This window comes from Leucoraja erinacea, chromosome 2 (genome assembly GCF_028641065.1).
Source record: "Leucoraja erinacea ecotype New England chromosome 2, Leri_hhj_1, whole genome shotgun sequence".
Lineage (NCBI taxonomy): Eukaryota > Metazoa > Chordata > Chondrichthyes > Rajiformes > Rajidae > Leucoraja > Leucoraja erinaceus.
Genome location: NC_073378.1, coordinates 15,656,156 through 15,669,220, shown reverse-complemented (window position 1 = coordinate 15,669,220; position 13,065 = coordinate 15,656,156). Strand labels below are relative to the sequence as shown.

General features: G+C 41.1%; 1 protein-coding gene across 1 annotated transcript in view; it reads left to right on the top strand.

The window, feature by feature from the left end:
- Nucleotides 1–13,065, top strand: part of LOC129707154 (ras-related protein Rab-18) — a 74,265-nt gene that overhangs the window by 48,980 nt on the left and 12,220 nt on the right. Inside the window, exons 4-5 of the mRNA XM_055651931.1 lie at nucleotides 5,995–6,067; nucleotides 6,181–6,299. Coding sequence (XP_055507906.1) covers nucleotides 5,995–6,067; nucleotides 6,181–6,299 — 192 coding nt within the window. The remainder of the gene's footprint in view (nucleotides 1–5,994; nucleotides 6,068–6,180; nucleotides 6,300–13,065) is intronic.

Sequence of the window (13,065 nt, the reverse complement as noted above, 5' to 3'; positions counted from 1 at the left end):
CCAAGTACCAGCACAACAGCAACGGAAGAACTTCAGGAAGAAGTAGTCCTGTCACTGGTAACAATGGAGGTAGGTGGGTCTGGTTCCCCAAATAATATGGGAAGCATGGAGGTTGGGGGAAGACTATACTGGTTTTTTGAATGCATGCAGCATGCTAAAAACCGATACTTACGTCTTAAGCAGTATCCAGGGATATACCATAGAGTTTATACACAAAAACAGCCCTCCAGTTCAACATAAAACAAACCGAGAATTTGTGCTCTCTGATAAGGAAAAAACAAAAGCACAAGCTGAACTGGAGCGGCTTTACATAAAAGGTGTAATTGAGCAAACGCGACACGAACCATTAGAATTCGTGTCCAATATATTTACCAAAACCAAAAAAGATGGTGGTTGTCGCATCATCATAGATCTGACAAAATTGAATACATTTGTACAATATATTCACTTTAAAATGGAAACCTTTGTTACTGCTAAACAACTAATTTCCAAAGGGTACTTCATGGCTAGCATCGATTTAAAAGATGCTTACTATTCAGTACCCATACGAGGTGACCACAGATGTTACTTAACAACTGGATGGGACAACTGTGGCAATATAAAGCACTGCCAAATGGGCTAACATCAGCCCCCAGGCTGTTCACAAAAATCTTGAAACCAGCCCTAGCGTTTCTACGGAAACGCAAACACATGATTATGGCATATTTAGAAGACATACTCATTGTGGGCATAACTTTGGAATTGGCCATACTAACTGTAACAGCCACAAAACAGTTGTATGAAAAACTGGGATTTATCATCCATCCAGTTAAATCTAAACTAACCCCGTCCACTACTATGGACTTCTTGGGATTCACCATTGATTCAGTTCACATGACGGTGACACTACCTAAGGAAAAGGCCAGAGAAATAATAGAGGTTTGCAGCAACCTCATTGACATCAGAAACCCATCCATCAGATTGGTAGCTAAAGTAATTGGTAAAATGGTGGCTGCTTTCCCAGCCATACAATTTGGACCCCTACATTACCAAAACTTACAGAAAGCCAAAATTCAAGCTCTAAAAATTAATGCAGGTCACTTTGACAGACCTATGAGACTACCAATCCAAGCCAAAACGGAACTAAAATGGTGGATAGATAACATCTGGCTTTGTTCCAACCCAATCATTGTCAGTAACCCTTCGATGGTACTACAAACTGATGCCAGTGCACTAGGGTGGGGAGCCACCAATACCATCACCAGCTGTGGAGGTAGATGGACAGCGCAGGAGGCATCCTGCTTACTTTACTCACACTGGGTATAAATTACTTGGAAATGTTGGGTGCATTTCATGGCCTTAAGTCATATTGTACAGGATCACACCACCAGCATGTTAGATTACAAATAGACAATACCACTGTGGTAGCATACATCAACCACATGGGCGGCAACAAATCGATATCATGTGACAATCTCGCTAATTCAATTTGGCAATGGTGCATCCAGAGAAATATTTGGACATCAGCCACTTACCTACCAGGGAGACTAAATTTAGTGGCAGACACCAGGTCACGCAAATTTAATGAAAACACCGAATGGATGTTAAACAAAACGGTGTTTTCTGATATGGAACACCGGATATCGATCTTTTCGCATCCAGACTAAACAACCAGATATCTAACTATGTTTCATGGGAACCAGACCCTGGGTCAGCGGCAACAGATGCATTTTCGCTGCATTGGGGGAAATGGTTTATTTACGCATTCTCTCCCTTCTGCCTCATCAGTCGGGTATTAAGGAAAATACAACAAGACTCTGCGTCTGGTATTTTGGTAGTACCCGATTGGCCTACACAACCATGGTTCCCAGTGGTGCAAAACATGGTATTAGAACCATGTATTACAATCCCACACAGACCAGATCTACTGCTACATCCCGTGACAGGGGATAGCCATCCAAGCCATAAAAGCTTGAACCTGTTAATTTGTAGAGTTTAAAGACACCACTTCTACAACTGGGACTCACGGACCGAACAGCAAACATCATCTTGGCGGCCCCAAGAGAATCAACCAAGAAACAATATCTGGTCTACATCAGAAAGTGGGAAACGTACTGTCATAAGAACAAAATCACCAACAGAAATATCAACATCCCATCTGTTCTGGAATATCTGGAAGGCCTCCACTATGATGTGGGGCTCAGCTACAGTGCCATCAACAGCGCCAGAAGTGCCCTGTCGACATACCTATGGCAAGGGACAGAGCGTTACACGGTAGGGACTCGCCCTCTGGTAACCAAGCTCATGAGGGGAATATTTAACACAAACCCCCCCAAAAACCAGGTACTCCCATATATGGGGTGTAAGCATTGTCCTGAAAGCACTCAGGAACTGGTCACCAGCATCTACCCTGTCCCTACACAGACTAACTTTAAAAACAGTCATGTTAATGGCATTGGTCATGGCACAGAGGGTTCAGTCACTGCACAAACTCAGACTGGACAACATGACCTCCTCACCTGACGATATTACGTTCCATATTTACGAACTAGTAAAACAGAACAGACCGGGATCAGCAGGCCTCAATATCCAATTTAGGTCATACCCTGCAGATGACCACCTCTGTATAGTTAAACATCTATCACTATACATGGAGAAAACAAAAATCCTAAGAGGCAATGAGAAGGGACTGCTGATCAGCCATAAGAAACCTCACAAAAAAGTGACGGTCCAGACGATCTCGAGATGGCTGAAACAGGTACTGACGCAGGCTGGGGTGGATACCAACGTGTTTAAATCTCATTCCACCAGGGCTGCAGCTACATCGGCAGCAGTACAACTGGATGTGCCCATGGACCAAGTCCTTGAAGCAGCAGGATGGTCAGGGGAAAGAACTTTCCAGTTATTTTACAACAAATCAGTGATGAAAACTGGAACCTTTGCAGAAAAAAATTTAAATTCTGTAAATTAATTAAAAACCCATAAATGGGGTTATAATTTGTGTTAATAAATTTTATGATTTCAATAATGAATCATGTGCAATTAACACTATTCCTCCCACAGTCAAGGCAGACGAGTGCATGGACTCGTTTCCACGGCATGAAATCACAGAGCTTTGAAATCTTCACGTAGTCACTCACGTGACTCCGAAGTAAAATAGTAAGATAAAACGAGAACTTACCAGTTTGAAGTTTGATCTGTATTTTATGAGGAGTTACGATGAGGGATTACGTGCCCTCCGCTCCCACCCTGATCATATACTTAACTGGTACCTCTTCTTTAATCTTACTATGCTTAGTCATTACAGTTATCTGTGAATTCACACCGCTGCTTTGAAAAATGACACGCATGCGTCCTAGCGGGCTTCTTCACGTAATCCCTCATCTTAACTCCTCATAAAATACAGATCAAACTTCAAACTGGTAAGTTCTCGTTTAATCTTACTATTAAAGTTTAAAATGAGGAAGGGTAAAAAAATGTGTCGTCCTGCACAGTTGGGGGCTATGGGTGAGTGGTGGAATATTGCGTTGGGAAAACGGGGTGCATCGGGGAACAGGCGAGCGGTGGAATCTTGCGTTGGGGAACGGGTTGCGTAGAGGAACCAGGCCTCCCGTGTGGGGTATGAGTGAGTGGTCTAATATTGCATTTGGGGAACGGATTGTGTTGGGGAACCAGGCCTTCCATGTGACAGGGTACCAACGGTCTAGTACTTTTTAAAATTTAGTTTAGTTCAGAGATACAGGGCGGAAACAGTCCCTTCGGCCCACCGAGACCACACCGACCATCACATTAACACTAGTCCTACACACACTAGGGATAATTTTCACTTATGCCAAGCCATTAACCTACATACCTGAACGTCTTTGTAGTGTGGGAAGAAACCAAAGAGCTCTCAGAAAACCCATGCGGGTCACGGGGAGAACGTACAAACTCCATACAGCCAACACCCGTGGTCATGATCGAACCCGGGTGACTGGCACAGCAAACGCTGTAAAGCAGCAACTCGACCACTGTGCTGTCGATGTTATCTTGACACATTTTGTCAAAATCGGGTTGGAACTTCTAACAGGGCATATTTGTAATTAGCTGCTGGCTACTTGGGTGAGTTTAATTTTATGGAATGGAGAAATAATTTTTTATATTTATTGGGCAACATTTTATCCATAATATCCAATAACTTTGGTTGTTGCTATACTTTGGCCATAGGGGGGCGCTTGCAGCCAAGATTTGATATTATTTGCTCCTGTGACTGATCTGAAATCCTCGTACTGTTATTGCTGCGATCAGTGGAAAACATTGGATACTATGATGATTGCTTTTATACATGTGAGAAAGTCATCAGTTTGTGAAGCTTATACAATTAGTTTATTTTATGACAGTTTGGTACTTAATCTAATATTGCTTATCAGAATTTTCCATATTGTGATTCTTCCCCACATAAACCAACCACACTCTAAATATAGGAATGATATCGCTAAACTGTTTATCAAAATGAATGTTTTAACATTATGGTCTCTTTCAGGCACTTGTAAGTAGTTTCCAAATAATGTGCCAGTTATATCATGTAAACATGTAAAATTAAGTTTTACATTTACTGAATGAATCAGGTTGAGTGTACAAACTTCTTATATTTAGCAAATAATGCTTTCATGTAATGAGATCATTAATTAATTTAAAAGAATGAACCAAAACATTAAATGAAGCATGCCTTATAATAATGAATATTGTTGTTAAGACCTATAAGAGCGTCTATTCTCATAATGCATAATTGCCTCATTTTGATTTTTTAATTTTTAATTTACCATTTTTAAAATGGACGTTTAAAATGCTTTTGCAATGGAAACACCATTTATCTTTAGTTTACTGGCTACATCTCTCTTTCAATGCAAATGTGTTAAGTAATTAAAGATTAGGTGGATACACAAGAAACTCCAGATGCTGGAATCTTGAGCAAAACGTAAGTGTTGGAGGAACTCAGCGGGTCAGGCAGCATCTGAGGAGGGAATGGATAGATGTCCTTTCAGGTCAGGTTCCTTTGTCAGACTGATTGGAGTAGGAGGCAAAAGGTTGGAAAAGAAAGATGGGGGCAGGACAAAGTCTGGTGCATATAGAGATGTGGGTTAATTAGCAGATGTGTGGAGTTAGTGACAAAGGCCAGAGGTGAAAAGCCAAAAGAGCGTCAAATAAGAAGAGAAAAGATTAGTTAGTTGTTCAAAAGAACCCAGGCGTGCTGCTTGCACACGTCACCAAAGGCCAACATGCCAATGCAGCAAGTAATTAAGAGTGATTACAGGAATAAAAAAGACATTCTGCATTGTAAAGGGCCTTGGTAAGACCTCATCTGGAGTATTAAGTAACATTTGGAGTCCTTACCTAAGAAAAAATGTACTTGCCCGAAAGGGAGTACAGCAAACATTCACATGCCTTTAGAGGAGATATTGAATGGCTTACACTATATTCACTATAGTTCAGAAGAATGAGAGATCTCACTGAAACTTTTTTTCGAATAGATTTATAAAGGGAGTAACAGGTGAGATACAGGAAAGATGCTTTCCTCAGCTAAGAAATCTAGGACTGGGAGAACAATTTGGGAATAGGATGTTGGTTATTTAGTATTGAGAAGAGATATTGAGGGTGGTGAACCTTTGAGGCTGTGCATGTCCAGTTCTTCATGTAAAACACCGATCATTAGATTTTTGAACATTTAAGGGAATCAAGAGATTGGAGATAGTGCTAGAAATTGGTGCTGAGTTAGAAAATCATCTGTGGTTTAAAGTGAATCTGTGATCTGAAGTAAAATATTTTCCTTCTGCGTTGAAAGAAAATTAAAAATGGCTAAAACTTTATTGTCATTCTTACATTACTTACATTTCTTACAAAACTTTATTGTCACCATTCCATACTAATATTGTAAATCATGAAAAATTACAGATAGTCAAACAATAAATACAATTACTCTCCCTGTACACTCATTCAAATTGCCTCTGAATAAATATATGTGTTTATTGCTTTCAGGATACTGCTGGACAAGAGCGATTCAGGACCTTGACACCCAGTTATTATCGTGGAGCGCAAGGTGTTATCCTGGGTAAAATTATTTGTACTATCTAAAATTCAATCCATGCACTCCGTCTTGTAATTTTTTTTTGCCTTCAGTGGTAAATTAACAGCATTTGTAAGTTGTTTTTTTTTTCATTTCAGTGTATGATGTGACCCGAAGAGAGACCTTTGTAAGACTAGAAAATTGGTTGAGTGAACTAGAGACCTATTGCACAAGGAATGATATTGTGAAGATGTTAGTTGGAAACAAAATTGATAAAGTAAGTGCTATAATGAAGTTGTGTGCTTATTGTAATTTTCCATTAATAACCTGTATGTTAATAATGGGCTTATCACACTAACAGCAATGAATAGAGCCTGGATGTTTAGGCATAAAAAAACTGAAATAGGCAGGCAAAAGGGCATAATAAAATTTCAAAAAAGGCACGAAAAGGCATTTTATTGACAAAAAAGGCATTTATTTCCACCGCCAAAATAGTCAAAAATGATAATATAAAGGTATACTACATTAAATGACCAAAGTTGCCTGGTTGCACATAATTACTAGCATTTTTTTCAAATTATCTGATGTTATGCTTCAGTTGTGAAAAACTTCCTTCTACCTCAACTGAGGTCAGGGGTGCATACCCGAAATAAGCTACAGACTCTATATTCATGTCGATATCTTGTACATTACAACTACCTTTGAGAACTTCAGCTATGTTTTCTATTTCTCCAAGATCTTTGTCAGCTAAAATCACTCTCTCACATGTTCCTTGTTTGTCTTTACCTACATCGCCAGGAACTGTACAAATATCGTCAGTTACTTTGTTGAAAACCTGCAAGTTATTCACATTTTGGAGACGAGGTTGCCACGTTTCTCAAGGGAAGTGATAGCTTGTGGGAAGTTTGCAAAATTGGATGCAATAAACACAAGATCACAGTGAAGGGACTTTTTCTGCATGATTTCACTGAAGATCCTTACTGCAGAAGATTCTTCTTCAAAACAGTTGACGATTCATTTTATCTTTTCAAAATTTGCAGCATAGTAGAGTTCAGCAGAGAGCCATGTACCCCACCTAGTCAAAAGGGGCTGAGGAGGTAGCGGAATCTCGGGTGCCATTTCCTTGAACAACTGCACTGAGGAAGATTTTTGTGACATTGGAAACTAAGCGATCGACATTTGGAAACAAGCTATGTGTGTGCTTGGCAATTCTATGAAGTCCTTGAGTCAACATTTTGGCGAATAAAACTTTAAGTCACAAACAGAAGAACATTCTTGTGTTTTATACCTTCTGGCCAAAGTACAGCAAGTGAAGATGTAAACAACTGAGCAATAGTTGAGCTGTTTGACTTCTTCAATACTTCCGATGTCAACAAATACTCCTTTGATAGTTGACCTGCCTCCAGTGTACCGATGACCACATTGGCAACATAACTCCCCACAGCATCGGTTGTCACGTCTATTGAGATCCTATTTTGTTGCATGCAACTTCATCTCTAATTTTCTGCACAACAATGTTGAAGTTGCTGTCAATATAATGTTTCCTTAATGATGACTCGCTTGGTCTATGTTATAATAACCATATAACCATATAACAATTACAGCACGGAAACAGGCCATCTCGACCCTTCTAGTCCGTGCTGAACACATAGTCTCCCCTAGTCCCATATACCTGCGCTCAGACCATAACCCTCCATTCCCTTCCCATCCACATAACTATCCAATTTATTTTTAAATGATAAAAACGAAACTGCCTCCACCACCTTCACTGGAAGCTCATTCCACACAGCTACCACTCTCTGAGTAAAGAAGTTCCCCCTCATGTTACCCCTAAACTTCAGTCCCTTAATTCTCAAGTCATGTCCTCTTGTTTGAATCTTCCCTACTCTCAGTGGGAAAAGCTTTTCCACGTCAACTCTGTCTATCCCTCTCATCATTTTAAAAACCTCTATCAAGTCCCCCCTTAACCTTCTGCGCTCCAAAGAATAAAGCCCTAACTTGTTCAACCTTTCTCTGTAACTTAGTTGCTGAAACCCAGGCAACATTCTAGTAAATCTCCTCTGTACTCTATTTTGTTGACATCCTTCCTATAATTAGGCGACCAAAATTGTACACCATACTCCAGAATTGGCCTCACCAATGCCTTGTACAATTTTAACATTACATCCCAACTTCTATACTCAATGCTCTGATTTATAAAGGCCAGCACACCAAAAGCTTTCTTTACCATCCTATCTACATGAGATTCCACTTTCAGGAAACTGTGCACAGTTATTCTCAGATCCCTCTGTTCACCTACATTCTTCAATTCCCTACCATTTACCATGTACGTCCTATTTTGATTTGTCTTGCCAAGATGTAGCACCTCACACTTATCAGCGTTAAACTCCATCTGCCATCTTTCAGCCCACTCTTCCAACTGGCATAAATCTCTCTGTAGACTTTGAAACTCTACTTCATTACCCGCAACCCCACCTAACTTAGTATCATCTGCATACTTACTATTCCAATTTACAACACCATCATCCAGATCATTGATGTACATGACAAACAACAGTGGACCCAACACAGATCCCTGTGGCACCCCACTCGTCACTGGCCTCCAACCTGACAAACAACCATCCACCATTACTCTCTGGCATCTCCCATTCAGCCACTGTTGAATCCATCTTGCTACTCCACCATTAATACCAAACCATTGAACCTTCTTAACCAACCTTCCATGAGGAACCTTGTCAAAGGCCTTACTGAAGTCCGTATACACAACATCCACTGCTTTACCCTCATCAATTTCCCGAGTAACATCTTCAAAAAATTCAAGAAGATTAGTTAAACATGACTTTCCAGGCACAAATCCATGTTGACTGTTCCTAATCAGACCCTGTTTATCCAGATGCTTATATATATTATCTCTTAAGTATTCTTTCCATTAATTTGCCCACCACTGACGTCAAACTAACAGGTCTATAATTGCTAGGTTTACTCTTAGACCCCTTTTTAAACAATGGAACAACATGCGCAGTACGCCAATCCTCCGGCACTATTCCCGTTTCTAATGACATTTGGAATATTTCTGCCATAGCCCCTGCTATTTCTACACTAACTTCCCTCAATGTCCTAGGGAATATCCTGTCTGGACCTGGAGACTTATCCACTTTTATATTTCTCAAAAGTGACAGTACTTCCTCTTCTTTGATCCTCATAGTTTCCATAGCTACTCTACTTGTTTCCCTTACCTCACATAATTCAATATCCTTCTCCTTGGTGAATACCGAAGAAAAGAAACTGTTCAATATCTCCCCCATCTCTTTGGCTCTGCAGATAGTCGGCCACTCTGACTCTCTAATGGACCAATTTTATCCCTCGTTATCCTTTTGCTGTTAATATAGCGGTAGAAACCCTCGGATTTACTTTTACCTTACTTGCCAAAGCAACCTCATATCTTCTTTTAGCTTTTCTAATTTCTTTCTTAAGATTCTTTTTACATTCTTTATACTCCTCAAGCACCTCATTTACTCCATGCTGCCTATAACTATTGTAGATCTCCCTCTTTTTCCGAACCAAGTGTCCAATTTCCCTTGAAAACCATGGCTCTTTACAATTTTTACAATTTTCTTTCAACCGAACAGGGACATAAAGATTCTGTACTCTTAAAATTTCACCTTTAAATGTACTCCATTTCTCTTCCACATCTTTCCCATAAATCAAACTGTCCCAATTTACTCCTTTTAAATCCTTTCGCATCTCCTCAAAGTTAGCCTTTCTCCAATCAAAAATCTCAACCCTAGGTCCAATTTTGTCTATCTCCATAATTATATTGAAACTAATGGTATTGTGATCACTGGACCCGAACTGTTCCCCAACGCATACCTCTGCCACCTGACCCATCTCATTTCCTAACAGGAGGTCCAGTACCGCCCCTTCTCTAGTAGGTACTTCTATGTATTGTTGCAAAAAACTATCCTGCACACATTTTACAAACTCCAACCCATCCAGCCCATTTACAGAATGTGTTTCCCAGTCTATGTGTGGAAAATTGAAATCTCCCACAATCACTACCTTGTGCTTACTACTAATATCTGCAATCTCCTTACATATTTGCTCTTCCAATTCTCGCTCCCCATTTGGCGGTCTATAATACACCCCTATAAGTGTTGCTACCCCTTTCCCATTTCTCAGTTCCACCCAAATAGCCTCCCTAGACGAGCCTTCTAATCTATCCTGCCAAAGCACTGCTGTAATATCTTCCCTGATAAGCAATGCAACACCTCCACCTCTTGCCCCTCCAATTCTATCACACCTGAAGCAACGAAATCCTGGGATATTTAGTTTCCAATCACAGCCCTCCTGCAACCATGTTTCACTGATCGCCACAACATCATACTTCCAGGTGTCAATCCAGGCTCTAAGTTCATCCACTTTTCTTACAATGCTCCTAGCATTAAAATATACACATTTAAGAAACCCACCCTCTCTTATTCTCTGATTATTTTCTTTTTCTTCTCTCTCCCCTACATTTTGGGTCAGAGTGCTACCATTCTCTGCCCCCTGCTTCACACAGTGACTGCTAGCTTTCCCAATTTGAGTCCCTCCCCCCAACCATACTAGTTTAAAGTCTCCCCAGTAGCCTTTGCAAATCTCCCCGCCAGGATATTGGTCCCCCTTGGGTTCAAGTGCAACCCGTCCTTTCTGTATAGGTCGCACCTTCCCCAAAAGAGGTCCCAATGATCCAGAAACTTGAATCCATACCCACTGCACCAGTCCCTCATCCACGCATTTATCCTCCACCTCGCTCCATTCCTACTCTCACTGTCGCGTGGCACAGGCAGTAATCCTGAGATTGTTACCTTTCCAGTCCTTCTCCTTAACTCTCTACCTAACTCCCTAAATTCTTCTTTCAGGACCTCTTCTCTTTTTTTACCTATGTCGTTGGTACCTATATGCACCACAACCTCAGGCTCCTCTCCCTCCCATTTCAGGATTTCTTGGACACGTTCAGACACATCACTGGCACCAGGGAGGCAAACTACCATCTGGGACTCCTGTCTGCGTCCACAGAATCGCCTATCCGACCCCCTGACTATAGAGTCCCCTATTACAATTGCCCTCCCTTTCTTTTCCTTACCCTTCTGAGCAACCGGACCGGTCTTTGTGCCAGAGGCCCGGCCGCTGTCGCTGGCCCCAGGTAGGCCGTCTCCTCCACCCTTACTCAAGCATGAGTACTTATTTTCAAGGTGTTTATTTTCAATGTTCCTCTGTGTATTTCTCTAAAAAACCTCTGAGAAGTTTGTTCTCCAATTTCCACAGTGGAATTACAGCATCAATGAATGCATTGCACAGATCACTCGATAAACTCAGATTTGCGACTGGGGCCAGCAGTATATGTAGTGAGGAGGCAAGCTTGGGTATTTTGCTTGGGTAGTCTACACCCCAGCGGTATAAATATTGACTTCTCTAATTTTAGATAGCCCTTGTCTTCTTCCTTCTCCCCCTTCCCAGCTCTCCTTCTACTGTCTCTGCCTCGTCCTTTCTTTTTCCCGCCCTCCCCCACATCAGTCTGAAGAAGGGTCTCGACCCGAAACGTCGCCTATTCCTTCTCTCCATAGATGCTGCCTCACCCGCCGAGTTTTACCAGCATTTTTTGCCTACCTTCGATTTTTCCGGCATCTGCAGTTCTTTCTTAAATAGATCTTGGAGAAGACGGAACCATCGGGCAGTGGCACGAAAGAATGAACGATCGACTGTGATTTCGCCCCGGTGGTGGTAGTTTTCTTGTAAGTTATACTATGTTAACATGTTAATAATAACATCATTATTAATGTGTTAACATAGGAAACGTCATTGTAATCACGGTACAACTAGAGAAAATAACACGACCTTTTAGCAAAACGGCAAAAACAGGCTGATTTAGGCACTCGATTATGAAAAAGGCTTTATCCTGGTGAAATCATCAAAAAAGGCATGAAGCACATGGCATTTATGGCAAAATCCTGGCTCTAGTAATGAAAGAATCAATACTTTTAATTGGTCCAATGGAGGACAAGGATTTCGGTATAGGAGTAAAGAGGTTCTTCGGCAGTTGTATAGGGCTCTGGTGAGACCACATCTGGAGTATTGTGTACAGTTTTGGTCTCCTAATTTGAGAAAGGACATCCTTGTGATTGAGTCGGTGCAGCGTCGGTTCACGAGATTGATCCCTGAGATGGCGGGACTGTCATATTGGAAAGATTGAAAAGACCAGGCTTGTATGCATTGTAATTTAGAAGGATGAGGGGATATCTTATAGAAACATATAAAGTTATAAAAGGACTGGACAAGCTAGATGCAGGAATAATTTTTCCAATGTTGGGCAAGTCCAGAACCAGCGGCCACAGTCTTAGAATAAAGGGGAAGCCATTTAAGACTGAGGTGAGAAAATACTTTTTCACCCAGAGAGTTGTGAATTTGTGGAATTCCCTGCCACAGAGGGCAGTGGAGGCCAGGTCACTGGATGGATTTAAGAGAGAGTTACATATAGCTCTCGGGGCTAGAGGAATCAAGGAATATGGGGAGAAGGCAGTCACGGGTTATTGATTTGGGACGATCAGCCATGAACACAATGAATGGCGGTGCTGGCTTGAAGGGCCAAATGGCCTCCTCCTGCACCTATTTTCTATGTTTCTGGGTCTTGCACATCTATATCTTCTCTAATCCGATTCAGTCTTGCATCCCTCGGATTCCCTTTTTCACTAATTGCAAACCCTTTTTTGTTTATCCTACCAAAGTAATATTTTTAAATGAGGGAGATCATCAACAGAATTTTGTGTGAATATAAATGGATCCAGAGAACATGACAGGCAACAGAATTGAATGGCAATGAGGAAAACCTGAAGTCTGAGACACAATTGGAAACAGAAACATAAAAAATAGGTTCAGGTGTACGTCATTTGGCTCTTTGAGCCAGCACCGCCATTCAATATCATGGCTGATCATCCAGAATCAGAACCCTGTTCCTGCTTTCTCCCCATATTCCTTGATTATATCCAACTTTCTCTTGAATGCAT